Source organism: Musca autumnalis, unplaced genomic scaffold (assembly GCF_047663935.1).
Source record: "Musca autumnalis isolate F117 unplaced genomic scaffold, ASM4766393v1 scaffold_3, whole genome shotgun sequence".
Lineage (NCBI taxonomy): Eukaryota > Metazoa > Arthropoda > Insecta > Diptera > Muscidae > Musca > Musca autumnalis.
The window spans coordinates 258,722,985-258,736,585 of record NW_027411866.1 but is presented as its reverse complement, the minus strand read 5'-3'; the positions used below and the strand labels follow the sequence as shown (position 1 = coordinate 258,736,585).

Genomic DNA, 13,601 nt, shown 5'->3' with positions numbered 1-13,601 from the left:
ATGCTGGTATGAACATGACATTACATTTGCTTTTTGCGTCATTTGTTTACATATACACACGCATGCAAAAACGCATACACACGCACACAACACACAGACACGATAATTCCCAGCAAGCAAGAATGTGACAATTGCAATCTTATGCTTGGTTTACATTTACGAAATCCACTCGATTTCAACTGTCAATTCCATAGATCAAACGTCAAATGAAATCTCATCTGGATTTCATTTGACGTTTAACCTATGGATTTGACAGCTGAATTCGAGTGGATTTCGTAAATGTAAACCAAGCATTATCCAATTAGATCAAGCACACGGGAAGAACTGTGCCACTATCATATGAAGTTATTTGTTAAAAAATGTTTAAAAATCTTAAAAATATAATTTTCATAAACAATTTTAAGTTTTCTCGCAAAAAAAATCTCGGGCATAAAGGACAAGGACATGTCGAGTCCAAACGGGGTGTCGGACGTCACAGATCACGACTGAAAATACACAAGAAATGTAAGCAGCGAGCGAACTTTTTACATTATAGGCTGTCGGTAAATCCGAGTAATTCTATTTTATTTGTTGTCCCGATTGTATTGAGGGTTAGGCTTTTGGTTTCCAATAGCAACCAATTATTCTTTAATTTTGTTCAATGCGGCAGCAGTCACTTCAAAGATGAACAATTTAAGGGGTGAGTTGTTTTGATTTTGTAATTTAAATATCTCTAATATTTTTCCAATCAATGCTATTATTTTTATATTACAGAAGTGCCCTATAAACCGAGTTTAATATTGCAAATATTAATGTTTTGTAATGTTTATTTGTCCATATCATGGAATGTTGTTTACGGTGTTTATATTCTATACAAGGTTGGACAGGACATTACCATTGAAATATAAAAACATAAGAAATATCCATTTGTTACAGCTTTCCGATCTGTTTGACCTACATGGTATATGTGTGATCATTGCCTATTTAATTGGTTCCCTGGCGGAACTGTATCGTTTGCGTATGGGTTATAAAGGAAATTTACAATCAAGGGTAATTAGCAAAGGACCTATTAATGTGTGAATGCTAAGTGGTTCTTCTCATTCCAGCCTGGTGATTTGTGTACATTTCTAATACTCTCCCCTCTGGTCCATCTGCCAATAATGATTTTCCTCTTACTTTCGGCCAAAGAATTTGTCACCTTACTTTTAACAATTGCCGTAACAACATTGAGTTTAATGTCGTTAGAATTTTTAATTTGTGTTGTCATACTTTGGCCAAAATCGGAACGAACGGTTTTGGTAAAAAAATAAATGTCCATAAATTTTACTTTTTTCTAAAAACGTTGTTTTTTTATTTATTTACTACTTACAGCTAGAAAACATAAATAATGCAAAAATTGAATTAACTGGCCACAGATTAGGAAAATAATACAAAAAATGGAAACCTTGCCATGCTACACTTTACTTTTATCATCCAAATTGTGTTTCTTCAGCAAATCATCAATGCGATTGAGATGGCCACGCATTGTGGGTAGATATGTGGCTAAGACTTTAATGTTTTCATAGTATATATATGTATATAAATGGAAAAATAATGAAAATTTGTGTAACATAAAAGCCATTCCCGTATAACAATCTAAATGTTTTCAAGTGTATAGATCATTCTTGGATCATGTCGCTTACTGCTTATCTGTTATAGTACAAAGTACGCATTCATCACTACTTATGTAAATTATTACTACTACTACTACTACTGTTGTAGCAATGGTAATATGAGTTTAAAAAGGTGTAATATTTCTAGTGGAATTAACAGTAATAAACTTCCTTAGTACTGAATAAGTTCGTTCGGTATAATATTTTAAAAAAGTTTTAAAATTTTAATTCGTTGTTTTTTGTATAGTACTTAAAAAATGACTTTTCTCGGAGTGAAATATATCATGTTTTGCTTATTTTGTTGTGGAAAATTGACACCCCAATTCAGATGGATTACTGTGATGTGGCAAGAGGAATTAATGATGATCCGTACAGTGTGCCCCAAAGATTAGTAATTATGACAAAAGTACTCCTATCTAAGAGGGGTTATGCTTTAGATGTGATAATTCTGGGAACTAAAACACCGCCAATACCGGTGGTTCATAGTTGGTATCCGAGAAGTAGTATTGGATTCGCGGAATCCACAAGAAGGAAATTGTCTTCTTACTTCGCGTACATGGGCATCATTCACGATGGCATAAAAAAATGTGTTCTTAGTTTTGACCAGTTACATATAACACGCAACGGAATAAAGACCAATGAATATGCGTTTATGTTAAGCGCCCTTCAATATAAATGGAAAATCTTAATCGGAGTGGAATGGCGTGAACAATACGATCTTCACGAAATGATTCAAGAAATAGAATATGCTGCAGCAAATATTGGTGTGGAGATTGTTGCGTATGTCGGCGATGCAGCAGCAAACCATCAAGCATTGGTGTCCGATTATAATTCTAGAAATATACGTTATGTATGACGCCGCTCATATTCTTCTACACATAACTGAAGCATTTGTAATTTCTACATTTTTGGATAGAAAAAATAAAAGAAACATACCCAAAGCTTTTTCGCAGTGATCTACATCCCGCTATAACATAACATATCCCAATATATCTATATTGAATCCATTCGTCGCCAACAATCGTGTCCAACTTGGCCAACAATAGTGTCCAACTTGGCCAACTAAAATTAATGCAAGTAGTGAAAAAAATAATGCAGCTGGCATTATAACTACAATAATAAAAAGCCAAAATACTTTAATGGAAAACATTTTTAAAAGGCAAGCTGAAATGGTAGAAAGGTTAATGGCACCAACAACCTCAACCTCCTACATTATCTCGAGCGAGGAGATCACCCTGAATGATACCCCGGAGATCACCCTGAATGATACCCCGGAGATAACCCTGAATGATAACCCGGAGATCACCCTGAATGATACCCCGGAGATCGGAGAAGATACCTCGGATTTTGGAGGCGATAGTGGTGGTAAGTACATGGAATGGAATATTCTACGTCGTCACCTAAAAAAAATATTCTAAATCCAATGTCAAATTCACTTTCAGCCACTACAGACCCAAATTATAAAATACCAGGACAAAAGGAGGCAGCAGTAAAAGCTGCAATAGCAATTATCAAATCGGGAAATTATACCCAAAGAGGGTTATCAAGACGTTTCAAACAGAACAACCTCCCCATTAGCCACTCGTGGGATGCCAAAAAAGAAAGAATAGAAAACATACAACAAATTCTTAAAAGTAACCAACAAACGGGGGACAGCTTGAGAAAGCTTGCAAAAACTACAAAAATACCCTCATCTACATTGTCTTACCATGCCAAAAAAACAAAGGTTACAACGCAGCATTTAAAAAGGAGATCATCTGTTGATGACTCCCAATATCAATTAAAAAAAAAGATAAAGATACCATCTCATTGTAGTTTGTTTTTGTTTATTTTCTAAAATAAATGATGTATCTCAAAATGTATCTCAACTCAAAACGAATTTTTTCTGCATATTTTATTTCTTATGTTGTGAAAATTTATGTTGATATTTTAAAATTTATTCATTGAGTTGTACACACAAAAAAGAAAATAATATTTCCACAATGTACCTCAAGCTGAGCTAATTCTGTGAAACTTAAATAATATTTTACGACAAAGGTTAATATCACTATACATTAGGGCAGGGCGATTTTAACATCTTAAGATGCACTTTTCGTTTCTGATTCCTGGGATAGTACTGAGCAAAAAAGTCCACTAGACCATACGCTTACCGTGAAAATCGAGCCTCAGGACTTAGGTTTGAAGTTTTTTACCTGACTTTTGTCAACTTTTTTTCGAATATTTTGGCTATTACTAAGAAAAAATGTAGCCAAGATAATAATTAAGAATTCTCTAGAAAATCGCAAAAGCATTTTGGCCATTGTTCATTCTTTATTTCTTATTCTATTGTCATAATGAAATTCTGGAATTTTATCCCCAATGGCGTATGATTTATACAAATTATTTTATTTATGTTATAGTAGTTATACGCTAATGTGTGTACCCATAATAATTTCATTTTATTTCAAAAACATTTTCAATGAATTCCTTCTAAAGGGGAGTACACACTATCATTCAGAACTGACAGTCATCGTACTTTTAGGACAATTTTTCGGCAAATAACAACTTTAATTTAGCTAAAAACTTTTGAAATACAATATATGCGGTATTATTTAGAGATTACAAAAGAAATTTTTCAGTTCAGCTTTGATGTTCAAAACTGCCAGTTTTGCTTTTTTTTATACATAATTTTTTATAATTATTTATCGATTTCATCCACCCAAAATAAATTGAAAACTTGGAAAGGTTTTTTTTTTATAGTAATATTGTATTTTTGCCGATAAAACGAAATTCAGTGGTTCAACTCAAAATCGGGAAGCTTGCCTTTAATGGTCTTGTGTATTTTTTTCTTCAGTACAATTTTGAATATGATTTATCATTGATGGATGCTGCTGATGATGAAGCCGACGCCGCAGCCTTGGGAGATGATGGACTCTTAAGACACCCTTTAGTGTACTCCCTGTTACGTTCTTTGCGCTGCTGACTTCCCGAGGCATTTCCAGATTTCTGATTTCTGGCAAATATTTTCATCATGATCTGGACCTTGACCGAATTACTGGCTTCTGGTGGGAACCCAAATGTAAATAATCTAAAAAACACAACAACAAAGAGACTATAATAAGCAAAAAAGATTTCCACACAAGCCCATATCTCTGGAAGTATACATTTCCGCAACAAAAGCAATACATCGTTGAATTTGGTGTAAAAAGCACTATCTGTGGTAAAAAAGTAGAACACATGTATTCTTACTGCTAAACCTAAATAACGACGGGACGTACACAAATATTTCACCTTTCTACCACAACAACGCTCTCTAAGCGTCCGTATTACCCAAATACGTTGAGTAAAAAAACGCAAAATCCGCGACCAAAACTCATTTATATGTTCTCATTTGTAAAATAAATCATTTTCCTTTGCAATTAATTGTATTTCAGGTTTACAAAAAGTATACGTTCGACGTATCTCGGTAGTTCTCACAAGAATACATTGGTCATAGTTTCATAGTTTTCTGCGGTGGTTTGCCAAAATTTCCTATATTTGCACCCGTCAGTAGGAGAAAATCTTATATCCGCCGCCGAAGGCCAGCTGTGAAAGTTAGATACTTTGACCCTCAACTTCCTCTGCACGATCAAACACTGATGCTAATTGGCGCACTCGCATCTCCTCTACAACTCCCTCTGCGGAGACCGTAATGTGGGGATCGCCGATGGGCAGCGGTTGTTTTTGGCTTGCTCGCTTTGTCACATCCTAATTTATTGCTCTTACTGGAATAAATTGTAGTTGTATTATTATACGACATGCAAATTTTAGCGCTACGCAGTGGAAGAATATTGAAACCTGACTCGGTTGCAGATTTGTAGACAAAGAGGAACCACGAAAGCGCTAATCGATTCTCTAAGTCATTCTTTTTTTACCGACAAAAATAGTTAAAATTTAAAACTCAAAATTATGAATGAAAAGTACCAATAGCTGTTAAATTCGTTTCATTAATTGCCGAAATTATAAGCATTCTAATTTTACTGATTTATGTCGGTAACCAAAAAATGAAATAGAGAATCGAACTACGATGTACACACGAAGAAACATACAGTGAATCACAGTCAAAAGTATCCACTTCAGTTTCTTTCATTAAAACTGCGATTGCTAAGAATTGGTTAATGATAGCGATTTCATTCCTTTTTATATTTTCACATTAGGGTCTTAACTTAAATAAAATAAAATTAACAAAATTGGTGTAAATTTAGATAAAAAAAAAATAAAAATTGTTAACATCGATTTCTACCTCACAGTGAAAATTATCCACTCTAAAAGTTTTATGAAACAAAAAGGATTTCTTATAGTTTTACCACTTGGTATGACATCCTTTACAGCTTTTAGCATTTTTGGCAAAGATTTAACTAAGTTTTCGGGGCAAGATATCGGAATTTTTCCCCATTCTTCTTGCAAGGAGTATTTTGGAGACAAATATAAAAAATCGTAACATCTAAAGTATAGGAACCCTGAAATACCCAGCAAAATGTTCGATGACAAAGATGACATTCAATCATGGGTGCAAGTGATCTAGCATGTCATCTTTTTAGCATCTTCATCGATGAATTTTATATGAGCGTGGACCCCAAAAGATGACGTTCTTTTCTGGATCCTAAGCATGTCATTTTAACCAATGCGTTGACATGTCATTTCCACCAATGATTTGACATGTCATTTTCACCAATGCTTTGACACGTCATTTTCACCCATGCTTTGACATGTCATTTTAACCAATGCTTTGGCATGTCATTTTCACCAACCCCTTGGCATGAAATTTTCATATTGTTTGGAAAATGGAAATGCTGTATTGAAATATGGTTTTCATGAAAAACAAAACTCTTTATTAATTCAAACGAATTCATGAAATAACTACAATTAATTTATCAGTTTAGTTTTTCAAAAGTTTACATCCAAAATTGCAATGTAATCACCACCGCTGCAACGCAAAAGATTACTTCCTCCGTTCTCCGCAACTGATATTCTTTCATCTTACAAAAGGTTTTTCAATTATCTTCCCATCAACAGTTCAGATTTCGACATGGACCCCAAATGCACTCCTTTAAGTATTTTTATTTCGTAAATTACTTTTATTTTATAATTTTGTTATTTTATAACAACATTTTGGTAATTTATACTCTTTTGTTTAGTGACGGAAATACAGTATGCAAAGTTCATATTCGTACACCTCTAAAAAATGAATAAAATCGTTATTAATTCCATATTTTTATGTGCAAATATGAAATAATTGATGGGAATTACCATAACGAAGAAAGATTTGAGAATAACAAAACAAATTTTTAATTTATTCCGTCATTTAGGTATAGATGGCGCCTGTGTGGGTGGCAAAGTTCGTATTCGTACACCTATAAGCACTATATATTTGGAGTTTTTAAGGATTTTCAAAGCAAAATACCGCAGATTTTTGTTCTTTTCTTCTTTTGGAATGCATCTGCTATAGAAATATGTACAAATAACGGTAATTTTATTAAGAAATTTGCATGAATAAAAAGTCGGAAGAATATTTGAAATAATTAAGAAAAAAGTGCTAGATATGATTAACTATTGCAATTTATACCCGAATTTTGGACGAAAATAGCTAATAACAGTCCTTCTGTACAAATATTCGAGGTCTAATATGAAAATAAATGTTGTCAGCGTTTGGAAATTCAAAGAAACGTAATCCGAGCTTAGGTAAAGTAAACACATTTTTGGTTTTTACTTGGTGAAAATCGCACGTTTAGTTTTATATTTGACATTAAATGTATTGAAGTTTTAGAATACGGTTTCGAACATCATTTCATGTCAAGATATATCGGAAATTACGAGGAATAATAATTTTTTAAGGATGAAAATTTCCCCGAAAATAATGCATTTCTTCAAAAGGTTACCCCACGTTCTTTCCTGGACAATTTACTTCATTCTTTTGACATTTTTGCACTAATTTTGGATCCTTCGTTAAAGAAATATAATTTTCAAGAAATAAAAACCATTATTTTCCCAATTTTGGCAGCCATAACCCTCGTTCATAGTAAGCGTAGAATTTCAGTCGTACGCGGACAGTATGAAAACTTGTACAGTTTCATTTTTCTTCACAATTTCTCACAGTTTTTGACATAAAATGATTTTCGAAACCGTATTCTAAAACTTCAATACATTTAATGTCAAATATGTAACGAAACTTGCGATTTTCACCAAGTAAAAACCAAAAATGTGTTTACTTTACCTAGGCCCGGATTACATTTCTTCCCATTTCCAAACGCTGACAACATTTATTTTCATATTAGGCCTCGAATATTGTTACAAAAGGACTGCTATTAGCTATTTTCGTCCAAAATTCGGGTATAAATTGCAATAGTTAATCATATCTAGCACTTTTTTCTTAATTATTTCAAATATTCTTCCGACTTTTTATTCATGCAAATTTCTTAATAAAATTACCGTTATTTGTACATATTTCTATAGCAGATGCATTCCAAAAGAAGAAAAGAACAAAAATCTGCGGTATTTTGCTTTGAAAATCCTTAAAAACTCCAAATATATAGTGCTTATAGGTGTACGAATACGAACTTTGCCACCCACACAGGCGCCATCTATACCTAAATGACGGAATAAATTAAAAATTTGTTTTGTTATTCTCAAATCTTTCTTCCTTATGGTAATTCCCATCAATTATTTCATATTTGCACATAAAATATGGAATTAATAACGATTTTATTAATTTTTTAGGGGTGTACGAATATGAACTTTGTATACTGTATGTAGGGATCTACAACCCGGCTTGCTTTAGGGATCTCTAAGAACAAAATGTAACGAACGGGGAGGAGAGACTTTTTATGGAAAATACCATTTATGCTTAATTAATTTATTTTTAATTGTTTCTTTCCAAAAGTAGTTTCTTCTTTATTTTCAGATTCTTGTTCCTTTTCGTTTCGGACTTTTTTTTCAAATTCCAAGAAGCGAGATTTGATTGATTTCATTCTATGTCAGATTTAGAACAGACAAGGGAACTTTTAAAATAGCAATGTGTGCAGTCCGATTCTATTTTTAGCTCGATGGTTGGGACTTCATATAATACCAATTGTTTAGAAGTTTTAGTTGTTTGATATGCAGGAAATGTAAGACAACATCACGACGACAGTTCTAACAACTTTGGTCTGTTCCAGAAACTGCAAGAATCTACTTATTTTTACTACCATAACAATTTTTCCTTTATGTTATCGGAAAAAATAGTAAAAATTAGTAGATTTTTGCAGTACTGGAACATACCAAAATGAAAATAAACAGGTGTGTAAATAAAAACACAAACATCATCTCTATTGGATCGATGGAATGGGTACAAATGCTGATGAAAAGATCGGATCTTTCACGACTTCCTTAGCATTGGTTCAAATCTTAATGAAAAGATCGGATCTTCCACGACTTCCTTTGAACCAATGCAAAAGATGACATGAAATCACGTCATCGCAAAGAACCTCTTCCGTCAAATTTTGCTGGGTATGCCTTGCAAGAAGAATGGGGAAAAATTCCGATATCTTGCCCCGAAAACTTACACAGTCTTACATAAGTATACGTACGCCCCATAAATCTCGGGTTTTAGAAAAAGTAATGATATTTATGAAATTCCAAGTACACAGGTTTATTTCGTCTCACTAATAAACAATACTTAATATAACAAAAGTATATTCCATAATATAAATAACGGTAAATTTTACAAAAACCAAAAAATGACACAAAAGTATACACATAGCCCAGAAAGTCTGCGTTCACCTTACTACTTTTCAAAAATGATGCTAAAACTTTAATAAATAGGTAAATGAGATCAGTTTTTCTTTCATAAATATGTTATTGGCACTCTTTAGTACCAGAATAAAAAGAAAAATTCCAGAAAATATATTATTATTGCGAAGATAACGATAGAAAAGTGTTACAACTGCTAAATTAGAGCCCCAAAAAGTCTGCGTTCACTTTGTATGTTGCAATAATACCGTTAGTTTTTTTTGCATTTTTTTTGAAGTTTTCTCCCATTTTTAATCAATATTGTCACAACTGGTCATTCTGTGAGGTCGCTTGCACACTTAACTTAAAAAAGTAAGTTATTTCAAGAATGGAAAACAAGGGCCAAGAAATTGGCATCGATAAAAGGAAAATTCTAGGTAAATTTTGGAAAAAGCTATCGAAATATTGGCGAAACTGTAGGTAGAACATATTAGTCCATACATAGAGTGATAATTAACTATAAACAAACCAGAATTTTTACGTCAAAACCCAGATCTGGGCATTATATAGGAGCCAAAACCTTACAATCTCAGCAGTATGCTTTGAAACGTTATGTTGTTGCAACCAAAATTCCGTAGTCCTTCTGCATTTTGGTTCAAATTGCGCTTCATGATGTTTAGGTAACCATACTTGTCCATTGTCGATTCAATAAATACAAGTTGGCCCACTCCAGAAGCTGCTACACACCCCAAACCAAAACGCCACCCTCGCCATTTTTTACAGTGGAAAACAAGATTTTGTTTTTCAAGCGCTGTTCGAGTTTTCTCCACACAGTTTGAAGTTCTTTCATTGCAAACATGTAGAACATGCTTTCGGCCAAAAATATGACTTGATTCCGGAATACTTGAAGGCTTGTTTATGTATTCATTAGCAAATTCAATATGCTTCTGCCTGTTCACTAGTGATATGTACGGCTTTCGCCGTGCGACTATACCATGATATCCAGCTTTATGCAGTATTTTTCTGGCGGTTTGTGCACAAATACTTTTTTTGGATGCCATTTTCACATTTTCAACAATTTTTGAAGTAATTATCGGACTGTTTGTTTTAACTTTACTAGTTATGTTACGCTCCTGCCGTTCTGATAATATTTTTGACCGTCCAAAACTGAGCTTTGACCGTCCAGATCTGGGCATTGACTTCAAAATTCCGATTTTTTATAGTTAATTATCACTCTATGTATAGACTAATATGTTCTACCTACAGTTTCGCCAATATTTCGATAGCTTTTTCCAAAATTTACCTAGAATTTTCCCTTTATCGATGCCAATTTCTTGGCCCTTGTTTTCCATTCTTGAAATAACTTACTGTTTGAAGTTAAGTGTGCAAGCGACCTCACAGAATGACCAGTTGTGACAATATTGATTAAAAATGGGAGAAAACTGCAACAAAAAATCAAAAAAACTAACGGTATTATTGCAACATACAAAGTGAACGCAGACTTTTTGGGGCTCTAATTTAGCAGTTGTAACACTTTTTTACCGTTATCTTCATAATAATAATATATTTTCAGGAATTTTTCGTTTTATTCTGGTAGTAAAGAGTGCCAATAACATATTTATGAAAGAAAAACTGATCTCATTTACCTATTTATTAAAGTTTTAGCATCGTTTTTGAAAAGCAGTAAGGTGAACGCAGACTTTCTTGGCTATGTGTACGTACGCCCCAAGAAAATATGAGTATTCTCGTACAATTTATGGAATTAGCAGCAAAATTTATACATTTTATTGTTTTGGCGAATGTATCTGGGTGTCCGAGATACATACAGTCAACCAAAAAAGTCTACATACACCTTATAAATCTCGGGTTTTAAGGGTAAGGAAGCATTTTTATGAAAATCCAAGTACATAGTTCTATCTCATATTCCTAATAAACAATAGTACATACAACAGAAATATATTTCATAATACGAATAACGGTAAATTCTATAAAAATTAAAAAAATAATAGGGAAAAAGTGTACATACACCCAATGAAATATTAAGATTACCGTAAAATTTATGGAATAAGCAATACAAATTTTACATTTTATTGCTTTATCGAATGTCTCCGGTTGTCTATGATATATATTAGACAAAATAGGAACATATTTGTGCTTTAATTGACGTTATTTAAGGTCAGACTTCGCGTATAGCTCGTTAAGGCGGACCCTTGCAGATATCTTTGAGTTTTTCAGTCTGGTAGTTTATGAAACCCCAGGAAATATAGGGTCGGAAAGTATCGGATAATTGTACATTTCTGATTCAATTGGTGTCCAAGGATTATATAACACCATATTAAAACACAATTCAAGGTCTTCTTCATGTAATTTGAGCCAAGAATTCTGAGGAATCTATTAACTTTCTGAGATATCCCAGGAAAAATGTGAGTTTATCGACACCCAGGAAGGTGTGTAATGCACAAGGTCAACTAAAAAGCTTTCTAGGATCTCAAAATTTATAATCTGACACTAATATTGTGGCTTTTGTATACTCAAATACCTAAATCGGAAAGAAATCAGCAAGGGTCCGCTTTAACGGGATATACAAGAAGTTTGGCATTAAATAACGGCATTTAACACCCAAAAATTGTTTTTTTTTTTTTCTCTAAAATATATCTCGGACACCCAGACACATTCGCCAAAACAATAAAATGTATAAATTTTGCTGCTAATTCCATAAATTGTACGATAATACTCATATTTCCTTGGGGCGTATTTTGTTTTTGTAAAATTTACCGTTATTTATATTATGGAATATACTTTTGTTGTATTAAATATTGTTTATTATTGAGACTAAATAAACCTGTGTACTTGGAATTTCATAAATATCATTACTTTTTCTAAAACCCGAGATATATGGGGCGTACGTATACTTATGTAAGACTGTGTATATTGATAAAATTGGAAAGTTGTCCCAAATCCCATTTTTTCAGCGCCTAAATTTCAAATTATCCTTTCACAATTTCAAAAGTAAAGCACAGATTAGACTCTGTTGTGGTATGGCGTTGTATGAGTGCTTCCGGTGTAGGAAATCGTGTCTTTATCGAAGGAATTAAGGATAAAATGTATTATTTAAACATTCTGAAAGGATAATTTGAAATTTAGGCGCTGAAAATATGGGATTTTGGGACAACATTCCAATTTTATCAATATATGATCCCGAGCACAAATCACATATTTTTCCAAAATGGATGCTATGTAACTGTCCAAAAGTAATTCAAACAACTCCCCGATCCCCGGATTTGAATCCTATAGATAATTTATGGAGTATTTTGGAGACAAATATAAAAAATCGTAACATCTAAAGTATACGAACCCTGAAATATGCCTTGAAAGAAGAATGGGGAAAAATTCCGATATCTTGTCCCGAAAACTTAGTTAAATCTTTGCCCAAAAGGCTAAAAGCTGTAAAGGATGTCATACCAAGTGCTAAAACTTTAAGGGAATCGTTTTTTTGTTTCATAAAACTTTTAGAGTGGATAATTTTCACTGTGAGGTAGAAATCGATGTTGTTTAACAATTTTTATTTATTTATCTAAATTTGCCCCAATTTCGTTAATTTTATATTATTTAAGTTAAGACCCTAATGTGAAAATATAAAAAGGAATGAAATCGCTATTATTAAGCAATTCTTAGCAATCCCAGTTTTAATGAAAGAAAGTGAAGTGGATACTTTTGACTGTGCTTCACTGTATTTGCATTGCAACAACAACAAATACTTTAAATCAGCCAAGATCACCCATATACATACGTTAACGTGACTGCAACAACAACATACAGTTAGTCAACTATATTATTGCAAACGATGAATTTTTAAAAATTTAGATGTTTAATTAGGAATTACTACAAGAAATTCTTTCAATAATGTTGGGCTTTTTGTAAATATCTGTTAATTTACCTGTTAATGACAACATCAAGCCAACAAATTCAGAAATCGGTAGGAAATAACAAAAACAAAGGGCAAAAAGGATAGGTACCTGTTTTTTGTGGTTTCAACTAAATAATTGCAAAATGAATGAGTGTGCAATAAAATCGTGGGATTTCCCCTGCGATTTTTTCCAATTAAGGATTTTTATGATCTTTATGGTATGTGGACATGTAGATCCTTAATTTTTGATCATAAATTAATTTTTGTGTGTGTAACATAGACAGTATAATCAGAAAAAGAGGAAGCCAGGTAAACGGTTTCAGAAAATATGCTACATT

The 13,601-nt window shown here is 32.9% G+C and overlaps 1 protein-coding gene across 1 annotated transcript; it reads left to right on the top strand.

Moving 5' to 3' along the window:
* Positions 1 to 539: 539 nt before the first annotated feature.
* On the top strand, positions 540 to 4,373 carry LOC141397427 (transmembrane protein 17A-like). Its single transcript, XM_073973581.1, has 5 exons — positions 540 to 679; positions 754 to 857; positions 916 to 1,029; positions 1,086 to 1,277; positions 1,351 to 4,373. The coding sequence occupies exons 1-5, from the start codon at positions 664 to 666 to the stop codon at positions 1,405 to 1,407; spliced, it is 483 nt and encodes a 160-aa protein (XP_073829682.1). The 5' UTR covers positions 540 to 663; the 3' UTR covers positions 1,408 to 4,373.
* Positions 4,374 to 13,601: the final 9,228 nt, after the last annotated feature.

What these genes read in the sequence shown, in the direction of transcription:
- LOC141397427 (XM_073973581.1), top strand. An exon ending in GTGTTTATATTCTATACAAG is followed by an intron (nt 858 to 915) that starts GTTGGACAGGAC and finishes CATTTGTTACAG; the next exon opens with CTTTCCGATCTGTTTGACCT. An exon ending in AAGGAAATTTACAATCAAGG is followed by an intron (nt 1,030 to 1,085) that starts GTAATTAGCAAA and finishes TTCTCATTCCAG; the next exon opens with CCTGGTGATTTGTGTACATT.